We start from the raw sequence: 17,161 nt of genomic DNA, 5'->3' as shown, positions 1-17,161 counted from the left end.
TCTTGGAGCCCGCCTGCGGCACCCTGAGGTTCCCACAGAGTGGGACAGCTCTGCTTCGTGCAAAGGCCCTGGCTCCTTGAAAGCGTGTTCAATGTGTTTCACTTCTGCTGGCCTAACGAACCACCTCACAGCGGGTTTCCCAGCTCAGAACACTACACCCACATCGCTTAGGACATCTCGAGCCTACCGCAGCTTTGTGAGAAAGGATTTCTCACGTAACTCGGTAACTGTGTTTCTAAAACACGTTACTAATGTGCGCACGGAACTTCTACTTTTCACATCAGCTGTTTCTAAGGATGCGCCACAGCGCGCTTCTTCAGATCAACCGCCCTTTGATCTTCAACCTACCCGACGCAGAAACGACGCTTCCGCTCTCCGCGGCGCGTCGCTACGGGTGAGGAGAGCGGCTCGGTACGCCTCACCGCGCCGAGCTCCGTAAGACGCGCGAGGGCAGGCCGGCCGAGGACGGGACCGGCGGCGCGCGCAGCCCCTCGCGGCGCCCGGCAGCCCGCGCCGAGCGGCCCGACGTCCCGCGGCTCAAAGCGCCGCCGCGCGAAGCGCGAACCGGCCGCTCGGCGCCGCGCATGCGCCGCCCCGCCCCGCGCTGTGACGTCGCGCGGCGCCGCGGTCGGCAGGGAGGGCGTTCCGCCGCGTGCGGCGGGGAGCTCCCTTAGCGGCGCGCGAGCGCCGGCCTTCCGCCGCTCCCTCCCTCTCGCTCGCTCCCTCTCCCGGCCATGGCACGGCGCACGAGGCCCGAGGTGGAGCGGTACGTCGCCTCCGTGCAGGCCGCCGCCTCTTCTCTCAGAGCGGTGAGTGCTGCGGCCCGGCCGGCGCCGCCGGCGGCGCTCCCTCGGCCTTCCCCGGGTCGCGGTGGGGGCCGCTCCCCGCCCGCCCCGTCCCTCCGCCCCTCCCGTGGGTGCCGGGCCCGAGGGCGGGCTCCTCCGGCGGGGAGTCGAAGCCGAGGGAGGCTGCCGGCGGGCGGGCGCGGAGTCGCCTCCTCGGAAACGCGGTTCGCCGCAGCTGCGCGCCTCGGAAAGCCGCTGAGCCCTCGGCGGCTTCGGAAGGAGCCCGGCGGCGGGGCGGAGTTCGGCTCCCTCCCGTTCCGTGGGCACGGTCCCCGGGCTTCCGGCCTTCCCTCTCTCGAGGAGCCGGAATAGGGAACGCGTGCCGTTCGGCTTTGGGCTCGTTTGGCCGCTGTGCGGCTGCTGTTGCCGTGGGTGCGACGGCGTTGTGAAACGCCGGCAGGAAGAGAGGGAGAGGCGGGGGGAAATAGCTCTGCTGCCTGCGTTGGTGGCTGGGCAGCCGGGTGATCCCCTGCTCTCTGGAACGACTGGCTGTGGAGCGCGGTCGGTGATGGAAGTAGCTGCTGGTCTTCCTGTTGCGTTGATTTTGGAGAGGAGGGTTGTGCGAGGCTGCCGGCGTTTCTTTTGAAGTTCCTTTCCAGCCCCGTTTACGAGGAGGCGGGGCAGGCGAGAGAGGAAGGTGACAGAAGCATGGACAGGAGGAGCTTGATTTGTGGCATTTGTTTTCTTCTGCAACGTAGATAGGTTGCAAGAGAAACAGCTTGTATGTAGCTGACCCCATTCTCCTCTCTTTAGTCGGAAGTGTGCTTGTGAAAAGTAACAAGTGTGAGGACTTGCTTTGCTACTAACCTCAGTTTCACTTTGGTAGCCTTTGCCAGTTACTGGGAAGAAATGTTATTTTCTTACTCCTGTGTCTTTCAAAAACAAAGCCCAGAGTACAAGGAGTGAACTGGAGCTGATAGCTGTGAAGACACTTTCGGAAGTATGATGCACCCCTGGAAAGAAGGGTCTCCCTACTCAATTACTTCAAAAGTACTGTATATTTAAAATGTACCTTTTGGTTTCTTTTTCTTCAGAGATCGTTAAAAGGATTCTTTTTTGCTAAGCTGTACTTTGAGATAAAAGAATACGAACTTGCTAAGAGGTAATAAACGTTACGTATGTTGTTCTGTTCTTTAAAGTGTGATGGGAAAGCTAAATGAAGTAGAGTGGAGAAATGAAGACCGTTGTCATGCTGTTTTAAGGTAGCAGCAAATGGGAAATGTGGTGCCATTTAAATCTTCCTAAAACAGCAACTTAAAGCATGGGTAGTTACGTGGTGCTGTAAAAACCCATCCGGTAGAAATGTCTTTTATGCCATCGTGTTACGTCCTTCTTACAGTTCCTGTGAGCTACTGCTTTATTTAATGAAGGCCAGTGCTTGCAGGCAAATATGCAACATCTGTACGTGTAGCAATAATGTTGTGCCTTACTTGAAGATCTAGATCAAGCCCCTTGAACTAAATACAGCTAACTGTCCTGTATGACAGATTAAAGTCCCACGTTTGCTGCAAGGTGTGGGGGGACTTGTAATACTGAGGAATACTGATCCTTCTGGTTTTTCTTTCTTTCTTTATTTACTCTGTAGATATACATCTATTTATCTCAGTGTCCGAGAGAGAGATCCCAAAGCGCACAGGTTTCTGGGACAGATCTACGAGGCTCAGGATAACACGGAAAAAGCTTTTGGGTGTTACAAGGTAAGATAGTCTTCTTCCCGCTGCCCTTTGGACTAAGAATCTTTGAGCCCTGTAGAATTCTGCAGTAGGCTGCTGCTGAAAGACTGGACTGAGAGTGTTTTTCAGTTGCATTGTTTGTTTTCTTGTTAGCGGTGGGCTTTTTGTTTGTTTGTTTCCTCAGAGGTAGAGGGAATGGGGCAAATACAGTTCCGATTAGGTAAGCATATAAATGTGAACTTCACAGTCTGTGTTTCATTATTCGGGCACCGGGGAGGGAGAGGATACACACAAAAGTCTTGTTGCCAGCACAGTGACTGAGTGCCATCAGTCTTTGTGACTTAATTCTGTTTTCCGGAATCCTCCGTATTAGGTTAGGCTAGAGATACCCCTGGTCTGGCTGTCTGAGTAGAGCAGCAGCGGGTGGTAGAGGAGCTGGTTTTGACATTGTTTCTCTTACGGTGTTCTGAATTCCAGCAGTTGTCTGGGTGTTACAAACCAATGGTGGCCTTCTTGAAAGGGAGGCTTTTCTTAAAGTAGTGAGAAAGTATTTATTGATAGTTCTAATTTGACTTGCTGGGTCTGTTTAATGGGGGACATGTTTGACATGTTTTCTTTCTTGTTCTACGTGGACTGCAAGATCAAGTTACTAGTAACCTTTTTTCTTACGTGTATGCATGGGGAAAACCAGTGTTCTGTGGAGCTGAATCCAATGCAGAAAGATCTTGTATTGAAGATTGCAGAGTTACTATGCAGTAACGACATCGCTGATGGAAGAGCAGAGTACTGGGTTGAGAAAGCTGCCAGGCTCTTCCCTGGGAATCCTGCTGCTTACAGATTGAAGGTAAATTCCAGCTTCTGATCTCTGTTCTGTGCCTAGAAGTAACTTTAGTTGCATCAAGCGATGGGAAAACCACGGTAGTAATATTATCCAAGAGGTCAAGATTAGATAGGTTAAGTATTGTCTCTATTACATGACTACACTGCTTTCTAGTTTTTTTTTTGAGTTGAAAACTGTCAAGTGTAGGAGATGCTGTTATTCCCTAATACTGTGTAAATGCTTTCAGTCATACAATCTCACTTTTGTACAAGTGTTAGTTTTCTGGAGCACAACTGCAATGAAATCAAAGTCTTGAGAGGCTTGTGCTTTGGGATTTTTTGTGTGGTTATGTTATTTTATTTTATTTTTTTAGACAAGCTGTTCTGTATTGACGTGTGGCATCTTTGAACCAGGTGGTTTGACAGTCTTAACTTAGCATCTAACTTAGCATCTACAAGATGCAAACTCTAAAGCTTTGGGTTTTGTGTGTTTTGTTTTTTTTTTTCCCTCACTTCTAAAATGTTTGTCAAACTCTCTGTAGCACCTACCAGCTTTCCAGAGCAGTTTGAGTAATGTAGCCTGTAATGGCGATGAGAAAACAGTCAGGTAACATAGTTGCTGAAGAGGCTCTCGTAGAGAATGAAATTTTAACGTGTTGCCTTCATATGTGATAGGAGCAGTTACTGGAGCGTAAAGGCGAAGATGGCTGGAATCAGCTCTTTGATATGACTCAAACCGAGCTCTATGCGAGACCAGACGATCCCTACCTTAACATCAGACTGGTTGCTCTCTACCGTTCAAATAATAGATTAAGAGATGCTGTGCTTCATTGTCAGGAGGCGGAGAAGAAAATACCTGTAGACTCCAGCTTGGAGTGGTGGTTGTGCGTCATAAAGACATTTGAGGTATTTAATCATGTTTTGATCCTGTCATAATCTCCCATGTCCTTGAAGCTGGTGTTATTCTCTTAGTATCGTTACAATGGCAGCTAATTCTCAAGTGGCTTAACTCCTTTAAATGTAATGTCTGTGGAAACAATGATTTATTTAGGATTTTCTTAAGCCTTAAAGAGTTGTTTAGTTTCTAGCTGAGGTATTAAGTTAGATACAGCAGCTCCATCAGGGAGGGAATTGCTGAGGCAAATAGTTCCTGGAACATTGCTGCTGAAGAATACGTTAACATCTCACCTGGGAAACTGGATTATGTAGCAAGATGTTCTGGAGAAACTCTTGCCTTCATAGAAGGATGGCGGTTCCTCATTCTGTGATGAACTTTATTCTTTAGGAATATCTTGAATCAGTACGAGACTTGGAGGCTGATAAAAATAATTGGAGAGCTGTCAAGAAGGATCATCTGCTGGCCTATTCTTGCTTGGTTAAAATAACGCTTGCTTCTAGAGATGTTTGAGAGAGCAGAGGGGCCCTTGAAAGGTACTCTTTTAACTGTTCTGCTTATTTAAAAAAAGAAAAAAAAAAGAAAAAAAATGAATATTTTTTCTGGGTCACCGAACTTCTAGCAGGCATCATTTTCAGTGAGTAGCTGTTTTATGGATGGAAGAGGAGTTCCTCTGTACTAACTGCAAAGGGCAAATGTTGCTAGGCTTGATCCGCAAGCTGTGTCTGAGCTAAAGGCCTCAGAGAAGACTCAGTGATAGGGGTCTAGTATAAATCCTGGGAGACCAGGACTTGGTTGAAAATGAATCTTTTCTATGTTCCAGTTTTGATCGTGTGCTTCACTCTGTGAAGCCGTGTGCGAATGGACCTGATGAGCTGTCTCGTACCTTCCTTGAAATGAAAGGACACTTCTACATGCACGCTGGAACTTTCCTGCTGAAAACGGCCCAGAACAACGAGGCACAATGGAGAGATGCATGTGAACTCGCAGCATTGTGTTGTCTGAAAAGTTTCCACGTAAGTCACTCTTCAGTTTGTGCCTGTAATTGTTGCAGTTCTTGAATGCTCTCACTGTACGCGCACTGAACGCCTGCATTCCAAAAACTAACTACTGTTTTTGAGGCTGTCTCCTGGCCAAATCTTACCCTTCCATACTTGTTTAAAAGATTTCAAGTAGTGTGAAGAAAATCTCATCTGTTTCACTTGTCAGAAGTAAAGTGACTAAGGGCTAATGAGTGTGTTTCCTATAGGCTATTCCCTTCTCTGTAATGCAGCTAAAATAACTAGTATTAAGGTTAGTGGTATGGGGGGGAGGGGAATGACCTGAGTAGCTCTCATATACTAATTGCATAAGCAGCAGAGCTTGATCAAGCTTAATTCTTTGCTTTATGGAATAAAATCAGCTTTCCCTTTTGCACAAGTGCTTGGGTTCAAAACATCGCTTTCTCTTGTGCGCTCTTACAGCTATTTGCAATTGTTCAGTTACTCACCTTGTGTCCTTTTCAGGAAAGAAACAAGCTTGTTTCCTAACTTTTAAGACTAAATGAGGGTGAGTTGTTTTTTGTTGAGAAGAAGCTGTAGCAGTTCTTTTCTTTCTTTGCCAGGTTCCTAAACCAAAGTCAAAACTAATAAGAGGAGATCGTGCTGGGCAAGATGCGCTGGAAATGTTGGCCTGTGACCGAAAAAGCCAGTCTGGTAATAAAAACTAAGAATTATAAATGTTCCATTTTATGAGCAGTTAATGTCAGAGTTAATGGCTTGTTAAAGAGCACACTTGGCGTCTTGGAACATGCTATCAAACGTTCTGTATTTTGGCTACGTATGAAATACAAAAGAGCGGTTTGATCCTGACACGTAACGGGCTTTCTCTTTTTATTTCCAGGACATTAAGATAGAATTTAACTTTCAGTGTCTCCAAGCCTGCTGGTTTCTGCCTAATAATATACTATTTGTAAGCATTGCTAGTCCCAAGTATAAAAGAAAATATTGCTCCTTTCCTGTCGCTTTTGTTCCCTTCTTGTTCCAACAGGTTTGGTGCATTTTTTTTTTCATTTTTTTGATGAAGCCGAGGTAGTTGTTTTCAGTCTTCATTATCCTGTGGGCTCTAGGTGAAAACGAAGAAAACACCGGGCATCAGGCTGAATTGTTCCTGAATAGAGGAGACTGACAGCTACTTATTTTGAAGACAATTGCAGTGTCATTGTAATAAAAATACACAGTAATTCTGGAGAACTGGATTTGAAAATGCCTTGGGACTGCTGTCAGCCCATATGCTAAAAGGGTGACTTAATTATAGGGAGAGTGTAAGTTAGAAATTTGTAAATATCATAAGGGGAAGTCTGGATTCCCAGCGTAAAGCAGCAGGAACAACCCACTGCATCAAATATTGTTGTCCTTGTTTAAGTTGAGTGTTCTTATGTGACATTACGTTTTTCTAGGTCATATGTTGCTGAACTTAAGCCACGGCAAGGAAGACTTCTTGAAAGAGATTGTGGAAACTTGCAAACAGAAGTGGTTTATTTACATTGTTTGAAAGCCTGTTTGGGAGTGGAGCTTCTAAAGAGAGGTCTTTTCTCAGCACAGATGATATGGGAGATGTCAGTCCCCAAGCACCAGAGCAGGGAGAACTGAGTAAATACGATATTGGTAAGAGATGCTACTTAAACTCAACATAAGCATGACTGTATTAGAGGTTCTTCTACAAGTGCTTCATTTGCCACAAAAGACAAGTGTCTGTAATAGCTGCTCGTGGTTGCCCTACTCAGAGGGTGCTTTGCAAGAAGTTTCACTTTCAGCTGTAGCTGAGGGGCAGTATCATCATGCCAGGTTCTGAAGAATTTCTCACATACTTCTTGCTTCCACACTGTTGTCTTCTGGTCTGTTCTGACTCATTTCCAATTGAAGCTGGAAAGTGCTTGTATGCTGATGAGTGCTGATAGGAAGGCCCACATTATTATGTGTAATCTATGAACACAGGTGACAGGCATGAAAATGAAATAATTCCAGGATGAATTGTGAACTAATGATATCTTCCCATTTTTTAGGCTTAACTTGATGATGAAGTCTGGCTTTGAATTCGAGTGTAACAGGAGTAGAATGATACCTTTCCTAACGAGGACGCAGATCCTAGCTTCTTGCAACCCTTGTTTTTGCATAGGTGCTGTTCAGATGCACAGTGGTAGTCTCCAGCACCTTGCATGGCTTGGCTTGCAGTGGAATTCCATGTCAGTGTTATTCCCGCTGCGCAGATCATTACAACAACTTTTCCACTTGCCCCAAGAGACATCGAGACTGGAAACAGATGCTCCTGAGTCCATTTGCCTGTTGGACCTTGAAGTAAGCAAGCTTCCTAAGTTCTTAAATGCATTTAAATGCCTGTTTTTTGCTACCTAATACCTTCTGTTTGTTTGTTTTCACCAAAACAGGTTTTTTTTACTCGGGATGGTGTTCACTAGCAACTTAGAACTGCAAGAGAAGTTTAATACTCAGCGTGGCACACATCAACCTCTGTTCTTACCGTTGCTGCTGTGCAAACAGTTCTGTACTGAGAAGCAAAGATCCTGGTGGGATGCTGTTTGTGCTCTTATGCAGAAAAAAACAACGTAAGGCTGCTTCAGTTTGGAAATATTGGAACCAACCTTCTAGATGGCTTCTGGATTGATTCCCATAGGTTGCGTAAAACTAGTTCCTTTTGTTTGACATTGTTTAATCAATGAAAATTATATAAAGGAATATTATATAATTTAATAATATTAAGATGTTATAATAATGAAATAAGCAAGAGAGTTAGGCACAGCGAGACAAAGAGAATAAATAGGAGGCTTACCTGGGTCATGGGCTTGCTCAGGAAACTCCAGTGGAGTGGATCTTCTGAAGAGAGAGAGAAAGAGAGAGATCCTTCCCCACTGGTAGTGAACTCTTAAATGGGTCTAGGAGAGGTGGAGCCAGGCTCCACCCCTTCCTGCAGCACAGGTGAATTGCTTTCACCTGTGCTCCCAGGGCTGACTCATTGCTCGCCTCAGGTGACTAATCAGAGGTTCAGGCCGTGACTCAGCAGTTCCCATACAGACATCCTTTAAACGTTAAATGTTTTTTGCTGTAGGGGTGTGAGATGCTGAAGAACTTTGTAAAAACGGGCTTTACATTTCTGACAGTGCATTTGTAAAGAAGAGCTAGCTTAGGACTAAAGCTGCTTGTTATGTTCATCAAACAAATGACGTGTGAACCGATGAAAAAGAGGGAATACTAATTGAGGAATATTTCTTTTGATATTCAGACCAGACTCGGCAACCAAACTGAAGCTTCTTGTACAGCACGGAGTAAGTACTGTGCGAGCCCTGGAGAAACACGGCCTTCAGCCTGCCTTAATTATACACTGGGCAAGAAGCCTGCAAAAAACAGTACGTTAAGATTATCTGTAAATAAGTATCATCTGTTTTTCTCTAATTTTGCAAACTTAATAGACTAAACAAAATCAGATGAGTATGTAGTATTGAGAACTGCTGCTACTAATTTTGATGGGGTGTCATGCAAGGCAGTTGCTCTAGTCAAATACTCTCTACCTCACTACTTTCTTAACAGCACAAGTAAAAGCAAAGTTGTTTTTTACCTGTGTGTTATTTTCTGTGACTCTATAGAGACACCTCCTGAAATATGTCCCACGCGTCAGAGAAAAATTCTTGGAACTTGTCAAGAAAACAACTGCATCAGAGAAGAATAAGTATGAATAACACTCTACTTAAATTTTCTGTGATAGTTTGAATTTCTCTTCTTCAACAGGGCGTTAGCCTTAACTCCCACGACCAGAAAGAATATATTGGAAGAAGCGTCTACTACTGGAAGAAAACTTTGCTTAGCTTGAGAACTATCAAAAAGCACAGAAGTATTCCTGAACCTGCATATCCTCTCTTCAGACATTTCCATAGTGTGGACATCCAGGTACTGAGGGATTATTCAAAGATGAGAGTAAGAGGGGTTGTATGTCACAGGCTTACATATGAATTGTTAGCTGGTTGGTTTGTTTTTTGTTTCAGTTGGCTTTGTGTGTTGATGGGTGGTGGTTGGTTTTGGTTTTTTTGGTTTTTTTTGTCACTGTACTGCTAATACTCAGATTTGGTAGTATCTTTCTGTTGAACTTCTGAGTTTTAAAACACTCTGATTGGAAGATACTGAACTGTCTTAATACCACCTCCTATTTGACTACTGTATGGGAACTGCTGAGTCACTACAACTACTTACTAGATGCTTACAGTCACTGACTGTTCCAAGTGTCCTCACTGTGTCATGTGACTTGTCTTTTGCTTTGGTTGTAGGTCTTCCAGGTTGCAGCCTATGAAGAAGAGGCACGTGTAGTTTTTGCAATGCTGGATGCAGCTGAAGGCAAAACTGATGATGCTTTATTAGCGTTTGAAGCTATTAAGAATGTGGTTTCGTACTGGAATCTTGCTACTGTAAGTTTGTAAATTGCATTACCTCAAAATGCTTTTCTATTACTTACGTTCCGACCAATTATTCCTAATCCATATGCTGTTACTTAGCTTTACCAAAGAAAGGCAGAAGAGGTTGAGGGTGATGATACGTTACCAGAAGAACGCAAAGCCTATCTTGTTAAAAGAAAGCATTACCTGATGAAGATCATTGACGAAAGCTCCTCTGACCCGTCAGTAGCTGACAAAGTAAGTAAAAGAATTAATGCTTGTGTGAGTTGTTGTCTTACGTTAATGTTAACAGACATACGGCTTTCCTGGGGGAACAAAAACAACAAAAAACACCCAGAATTTCTGTGCAGAAAGCCTTGCAAACTGTTCAGCCGTAGATCAGAGCACAGCCTCTTGCTCTGAGGAAGAATTGCGATCATGACTTGCATTTCAAATACATTTCTAGCTGCCGGTATCTGTTAAAGCTGTAACGGAAATGGTGAATGCAGTGATCCAGGAGCTTGGAGAGAATGGTGAAGAGGGAAGTCTTGCCTCCGGAAATATCTCACCAGCTGCACACGTGGAAGTAAAATATTCAATTCCATCACCTAAGAAGTTCTCTTTCTCGCCAACAAATACCTACCAGGTATATTAGCCGGTTACTCTTCTAGGGAAGTGTTACATTTGTATAAAAAAATCCAAGTTCAATTAGTTTTTTCTTTTCTTTCCAGTTTTCTCCTAAGACTCTCTCTCAGTGGGCAGAAGATCACAAGTCCTTACTTCAAAAGCTGTGTCAGCACGTGGAAGCTTTAACGGTAAGCAACTTTAGTCACTATATTCGATGCAGCTGGTAAGTACTTTGTGACCCAAGCATTGAACTTCCCTTACCAGGCTACCTCTTAACTCAGTGAAGAGAACTGCTATAAACATCTGCTTAAAGTGAGTTCAAGAGTAAAACTTTGTTGCCTACAAACTCTGATTTGGTACTCAGATATGGGAAGTAATCCTGAGGATTGTGCGTGCAGAAAGTTGTGCTTTCTTCAGCTTAGCTACTGTCATCTTTGTTCTGGGTTTATTTCTAGCTTCAGGGAACAGTCTCAGTTTCGTAAAGCATGGGAAGATCATAGATTATTGCAGCACTTAACTCATCTTTTTTTTGTGTGTGTGTCTCAGACCTTGAACATGCTTTTAAATAGCAGAGGAGCGTAGGGATCGTTCCTTAGGTTTTCTCCAAATACCGATGTAATACGTTTACATGCTCTTAATTGAAACACTGTCTTTAATAGAATGAAATACGGGAAATGAAACGTAATAGTTCCAGTGTAAATGTATCATCTCACTGCTGGCCTGCTGGAAGCTATGAAACAGGTACAGTGTCAGATGGTTATCGGAGAGCACAAAATCTTCATGAAGCTCCTTTAAGGGGTAAGTTGATGCTGAATTTTTAATTGAACACTTAGCTAAACGGAGTAAGACTTCTGAAAATGTTTCTGCAGTGTTCTGAGATGAATGAGTAAAACTGGTCCCCTGGGAAAGTTCACTCAAGTCAGTAATCACAAAAACTGGATATAAGCTCCTTTCTTGGTGTTCCTTTTCAGTTGCTACCTCTGGCCCATCTGTTCACTGTAGCCAGTCACCTGCTTGTAACTCGCAGTATCTTCAAAGAACTGCTGCAACCAGTGTAACACCAACAAAGGTGAGGACGTACGAATCCGCTCAAGCCATTTCTACTGATGTGTTGAACTGGTTTTGATTCTGTGTGTAGCAGGATATAACTGTGGTTCCCTAGAGAGCGTTTACTAAACTTGAGGTCTGCTGGAGACAGGCAGAAAGTTCCGTAATCAGCTAAGCTTTGGGATATTGGGTTTGGGAGAAACAGCCAGCAAAGCATGTTTTTAACCTGCTAACATATGTCCTCTGCTCGTTGTCTGCAATGTTCTTTTCTCCAAAATAGTATGGGGGCTTGATTTTATTTTTATTTTTTTTTAAATACTAAAGAAAAATGAGTCTATTCAGCTTACGCTTCTCCCCAGTCTGTGTTTTCAGATACCACTCAAGTTTTGAACGTATGATTTTAGTTTAAACTGATTAGAGTTGAAATGTAATTTTACGGTACGCCTTGCTATTAAGAGTACATGTTGCATGGGCTTTAGCACCCTAATCCCTTTTCCTCCTTTTCCACAAGGAAGTAACGGTGCTTTTTCTTTAGGCACCTGTCTGTGGCATGGATGGACTTGCACCTCAGCAGCGTAGATACGCTCATCAACAAGCAATCCGCACGCCACCTCTGCGAAACACTTGTGCTGCTGTGTTTCCTCAAGACACGTATGGCGCACCTTTGCATTTTGATGCTCCATCTGCTGGAATCATTTCGCCTCGTGGTGGTGATGATCGCTACAACTACAGCCTTCCACAGGCAAGCACAAATCCACCACTGCCTGAACCAGGCTATTTCACAAAACGTGTGGTTTTAAAACCTCTAGAATCCAGTGTTAGTGCCGCACAGGACAAATTGGGATCTGCCTTTGCTTAAAAAGGGGGGGCCAGTGGAACTGTGACATCTGTTTAGTAAGAAATGAACTCACTGCCCCAAAATGTGTTACTTGCCAGAATACAAGCAAAACTAATTCAGAAATATCTCTTCAAGAATTTTCCTTGAAACTTGAAGGGAAAACACCAGCATGTACCTCTCAGAATCTTGCAGATGGTGAAGCAAAGCCTGCAGAGGAAGGATGTAATTTTTCGATGTGGATGCCTCTCGGTGGATTTAAATTTGGTATACAGGAGTCCAGTAAAAATACCACTAAGAAAGATGATCCATCCAAAGAGTGTACAACTGACTTGACAAACATGGATGAAAAAGACAAAAACGAACTGCCTTCAAGTAGTGGAGTTACACTCCAGTCTCAAGAAACAGCAGACAGGGACAAGAGTGAGCACACCCGTGAGAAAGGCACGTTGGTAACATCTCATGTTTCTCGTACGAATGCAGCCAAAGCATCTCCTTGTGGTAACAACGCTGTAGCTGTGCTGGAGGAAGCTACCAGGGAGAGAAGCGACCTCGGCCATGGTGGTGATGTTTCTGATGCCACTGTAGAAGCTTTAGAGGTATCAAGCACCTCTGAAACGCCAGCAAAAACGGAGGTTTCTGCTCCAAAGTTTGTATTTAGATCTGAATCTGTCAGGAGCGTTTTCAGTAACAAAGAGACATTCCCGTTTGGGAATACTTCAGCCCCCGGCTCCCTCTTTGGATTCAGCTTGAATTGTCCAAGAAAGAGCGATGAAGGAACTTCAGCATCTCGGAAAGCAGAGCAGGAAAAAGCAGGAGTAGCTGAACCACCCAAAAGCTGTAGTGCTGCTCAGAAACCTTGGGAGAGCGAGGCATCCCAGCCAGCTCCTTCGGCACAGGGTGGGGCCTCCAACTTCTCGTTCAAAATCCTGGAGAAAGGTGAGTGTTAATTGAACCAGTAATTTATTCAAGTGTGCAGCTCATTAGTCAGTCACTTGTTAATGCTGGTCATTGTGTATTACTTCTTCTGTCTTAATAGTATGTTGTTTCTTTCAGTTCTAATGCACGTCTGTGAATCTTCAAATCCTAGACTTTCAACTTGAGTAAATACGAAGTTGTAGTTCTTTGCACGTAAGAACAGAAACGTGCCTTATGCAGGACTCAGTGCAGCTCTGTAGTGAGAAAGGGAGTTGCGGGTAGGATTTTGGAATCTGTCCGAGGCGTCAGAGTTGATCTTAGTGTTGCTTTTTTTGTAGGGAAGGAGTTTGGTACTGCTAGAACCAGGAGATGCTAATATTGTTTAAACAATGAGGCGTTGTTTAAAATGTCAGGGTGAAGTGCTGACAGTGCATTTTTTGTGTTGAGCTGGCAGTTATTGTGTTCAAGGCCTCGCTCTGACTAGTAACCTACGAGAACAGCAGTTGTGCTTAAGCTTCAACTCGAATTATCCCTTCAACTAGGAGGCATCCTTCTTGTCTGCTTCCATTCCTTTCCAGTAACTTCATATCTGTCGCTTGAGCCTTTGTTTGTCGTGGTTTTTCTTCTTGTACTTCCCAGAAGTGTTGTGAAATAAGCTCTATTCAGTCTCTGGTTAATATCATCTGGAGTTCCAAATTCTCAAAGTTCATCGGTAGCACACGCTGCTGCTGACTGCTTTCCGTTTCTTACTTTCTTTTTCAGTCCTTGGTTTTGCTTTTCCTCTGTAGATGATACCCATATGGCTCTTCTCTGTGGTTGTATTTTGTTTGGCGTATGGCCATCAATAATTCTTGTAACAATATGAAAATGCTGACCTGTTCTTGGTCTGAGACTTGAATTTCAAAAGGAAAGTGTATAGTGCTACTAGAACCAGCAGACAACATTTACAATATGTTTACAATATTTAAATTGAGAAAAACTGTCATCTTCCATTTGGCCAGTCACTCTTTCTGAGGCTGTGAGTGTCTGTGTACTAATAAAAGGTGGCACGTATTGAGCTTCCAGAAATATAAGTAAATGTCAAAGGAAGCTAGTATTTGTAGTGGCAGTTGCAAGATTGAAGTCTTCATTATTGCATGGAGGTTCTTTGATAGCAGCAGAAAACCCAAGTATGACGGATTTACAGTTCCTTGGTTATCCTGAATGAGTGTCTTTTTACATAATGATGTTATTTCAATAGCTCTACATTTAAGATGTTCTGAGTATCGTTAGGTTACTTTATAATGTATGTGCCAAAAATGATCACGGTATTTAGCTGTCTTATCAGCTGTTTTCCACTAATTTTTGTGCTTTGCAGCAGGCCCCCCAGTCAAACGTGAATGTGTTACTGCTTGGGAAACTAAATTTTCTGAGCAGAAGGCTAAAGGAGAAACTCCACAGGTCCCTTCTACGTCTGTCTGTGGCTTTAGTAGCAGTGCGGAGGATGCCAGTCCAGAAGGCTCTCAGAAAGAAGTAAAAACTCAAAGAAAAAGTACGAGTCAAGTCTTTACGAAAGTTTAGGCAATAAATTTGCAGTATTATTCTTAGACTATTTTCGCTTAGTGAGAAATAAAGCGTCCGGCAGGTTAAAAACTACTTGGCTTGTTTGACTGTGTCTCAAGTCTGTTCTGGCACTGGAACTATGGTACTACTAAGAACTTAAGTTTCTCCGGGAGAGAAAGGAAACAGCTTTGCCTCCTAAAGTAGAAACAGCTTTGGCTAGTAGAATTCCTCCTAGCAGGTATGTAAGAGTTAAGTGATTTCAGAGCAGTTTCCAAGGGAAATGGTGCTTGTTTTGGAATCGTACTGCTTCAAAGGTACTTCAGTCTCTTGTTGAGTCAAAGCTGTGTGTGTTTTAAGAGTGATGAAGAATGTCTGAAACCTTCCAACAACAATTCTTGTTTGTTTTTTTGTTTTTCCCCAGTTGTTCACTTCCCTTAATCCCTGTTAGTTAGCTGTTCTGAAACAGTAGTAGCACTATAGGAAAGATGGAGACTGAGAACTTACTATCATGTTTTTACTGTACTGCTGTTGTAAATAAATGAAGAAATTTATCAATTTCTGGAAGGGAGGGAGGGGAGAGAGAAAATGTGGCTTTTTTGGAGGGAGTCGTTATTCTTAGTGTCCAGACTTAATGTAGTTTGAAGTTTGTATCTTAGGCTCTTATGGCTTATTTGCTTACTGTTTTATTAATCGTACTGACTCAGTCTCTACAAGTAAGGAAGAATTACATACCCCATCAACCAGTGAAGCAACAGTATTTGCGCAGTCAGCTGCCAGCAGTGGAGAAGCAGAATCCACAGAAACTGCTCGCGTGTCAGAGAATTTACCAGGAGGTGGTGATACAGCTTTTTAGGAAGTAGAACAACTTGCTTGAAGAAGCCTGATGTAGCTTTGTAAGGCTTAACTCAGTTGTTCATGTCTGGATTTCATGTTTAACCTTAGTATGCCTAATAAGAGGAGAAGCTTGCAATGACTGTAGTCTTCTAGTTTGGCTTCCTGTAAAGAATAGAACTTAATTGCAGGTTAGTATAATGACTAAGCAAGACTGATAGAGCACAAAAAAACAGTATGTAGTGTCCTTTAATTGGAACAGTTAATCTGATGAAGTCTGCAAAATGTTGTCTTCCTCTTTCTGCAATATCTTGTCTGCCTTTCCTCATCCGTTAATCATATTATGACGTCTGTTGTTTTCTTTCTTGCCTTGCCTGCTCTCTTTCTCCTTCAGAAATGCTTGTCTGTCACATGTTTCTCCAGTTCTTTCAAGCTTTTCTTTAACTGTGGAAGATGTGTTAATTGAAGGATGTTAAAAGGCAGTAATGTGCACATATAAAGTGAGGAGGATACGCAGCTGTGAGGCCTCCATTTATTATTTTCAGTTGATTCTTATTCTGATCAAATGCCAGTATTAAGTTACTTAGCAGCCTTCATAAGGGGAACACCTGGAATGCTAACAGTGCTGGGTTATCACTTAGCACATCATTCAGCAGACCTGAAATTTCACTGGGAAATATGCCGGCACACTTGATAGCTTAAAAATGAATTTCAAAGGCTGAAATCTGTTGGGCTCTCTCCTTTTGAGAAGGCAGGGCTGTTCGGTCACTTCAGTGCATGATGAGTATAGAGCTGTGGGTACAAAGCCACTGAAGAAAGGAAAACATCGAATGATTTTGGATTATGATGTCAGAATTGTAACAGTGTTGTTGGTGACAATTTCTGGGGGAAATCACGCATTACTGTGCTGTGTTTTAGGTGGAGGTAGTCTGGAGAAGAAGATGAAGGAATTCCCTTCAAAGAGAGGGCGAAATTTTACAGTTGGGCCAGAGATGCTGCTCAGTGGAAGGAGCGCGGTGTTGGAGAGCTCAGGGTCCTCTTCCATACACAGAAGAAGTGTTACAGGATCCTTATGAGAAGGGACCAAGTTCTTGAGGTGTGTGCAAAGCATGTCATCGCTAAAGAAATGAACTTAGTGCCCTCTGAAACATCAAACAGTGTTTTAATTTGGACAGCTACAGGTGATGCTGGTTAGTCGGTTGAGTGGTTTTTACAGTTCTTTTCAGTATCTTCTGTAGTTTGTTTGGCTTTGTTTTACCCTGGAGATTATACAGAACAAAAGCTGCTGATCTCTGGCTGCAGTGACTAGAGCTAAGGAAATCTCTTCTTGGATTTGTCTTCAGATGGTGAAGTGAAAGTAGAGCAATTTGGGGTCAGAGCTAAAGTTCAAGAACTGGCCAATTCTTTTGAGAGGAGATTTGAAGAATGCCAGCAAAGCTTGTCAGAGCTGCAGAAGGGCCACCTCTCTCTGGCAGCGGAGCTGTCAAAGGACACCAACCCTGTTGTTGTGTGTTTTGTTTCTGCCAGTGACGAACCTGTAGGACACACAACCACGGAGCTGCTTTCAAATATTGTCCCTCGAACAGCTGAAAATTTCAGGGCCCTGTGCACAAGGGAGAAAGGCTTGTGGGTTCAAGAATACCACATTTCACAGAATAGTTAGTGACTTCGATGTCAGGTAAGCTTAATGTGAAGGCTTTTCATTGAGAGAAA

At 43.5% G+C, this 17,161-nt stretch overlaps 2 protein-coding genes across 2 annotated transcripts in view; one reads left to right on the top strand and one right to left on the bottom strand.

The window, feature by feature from the left end:
* The window catches only part of LOC149913953 (sex comb on midleg-like protein 2), a 187,714-nt gene that overhangs the window by 91,345 nt on the left and 79,208 nt on the right, over positions 1-17,161 (bottom strand). The window lies entirely within an intron of this gene.
* On the top strand, positions 1,354-13,107 carry LOC149913956 (E3 SUMO-protein ligase RanBP2-like). Its single transcript, XM_090128172.1, is given in 22 exon segments — positions 1,354-1,401; positions 1,880-1,947; positions 2,431-2,542; positions 3,210-3,362; positions 4,013-4,243; positions 4,623-4,768; positions 5,056-5,248; positions 5,836-5,926; positions 6,670-6,730; positions 6,732-6,877; positions 7,389-7,584; positions 7,657-7,833; positions 8,508-8,631; positions 9,011-9,169; positions 9,544-9,681; positions 9,769-9,906; positions 10,115-10,294; positions 10,380-10,463; positions 10,935-11,073; positions 11,247-11,344; positions 11,858-12,179; positions 12,218-13,107. Coding segments are annotated over 22 exon segments (3,894 nt in total).

Source organism: Phasianus colchicus, chromosome 32 (genome assembly GCF_987193195.1).
Source record: "Phasianus colchicus chromosome 32, bPhaCol1.hap1.1, whole genome shotgun sequence".
Lineage (NCBI taxonomy): Eukaryota > Metazoa > Chordata > Aves > Galliformes > Phasianidae > Phasianus > Phasianus colchicus.
The sequence above is the reverse complement of the archived record's forward strand: the minus strand, read 5'-3'. Positions and strand labels throughout refer to the sequence as shown.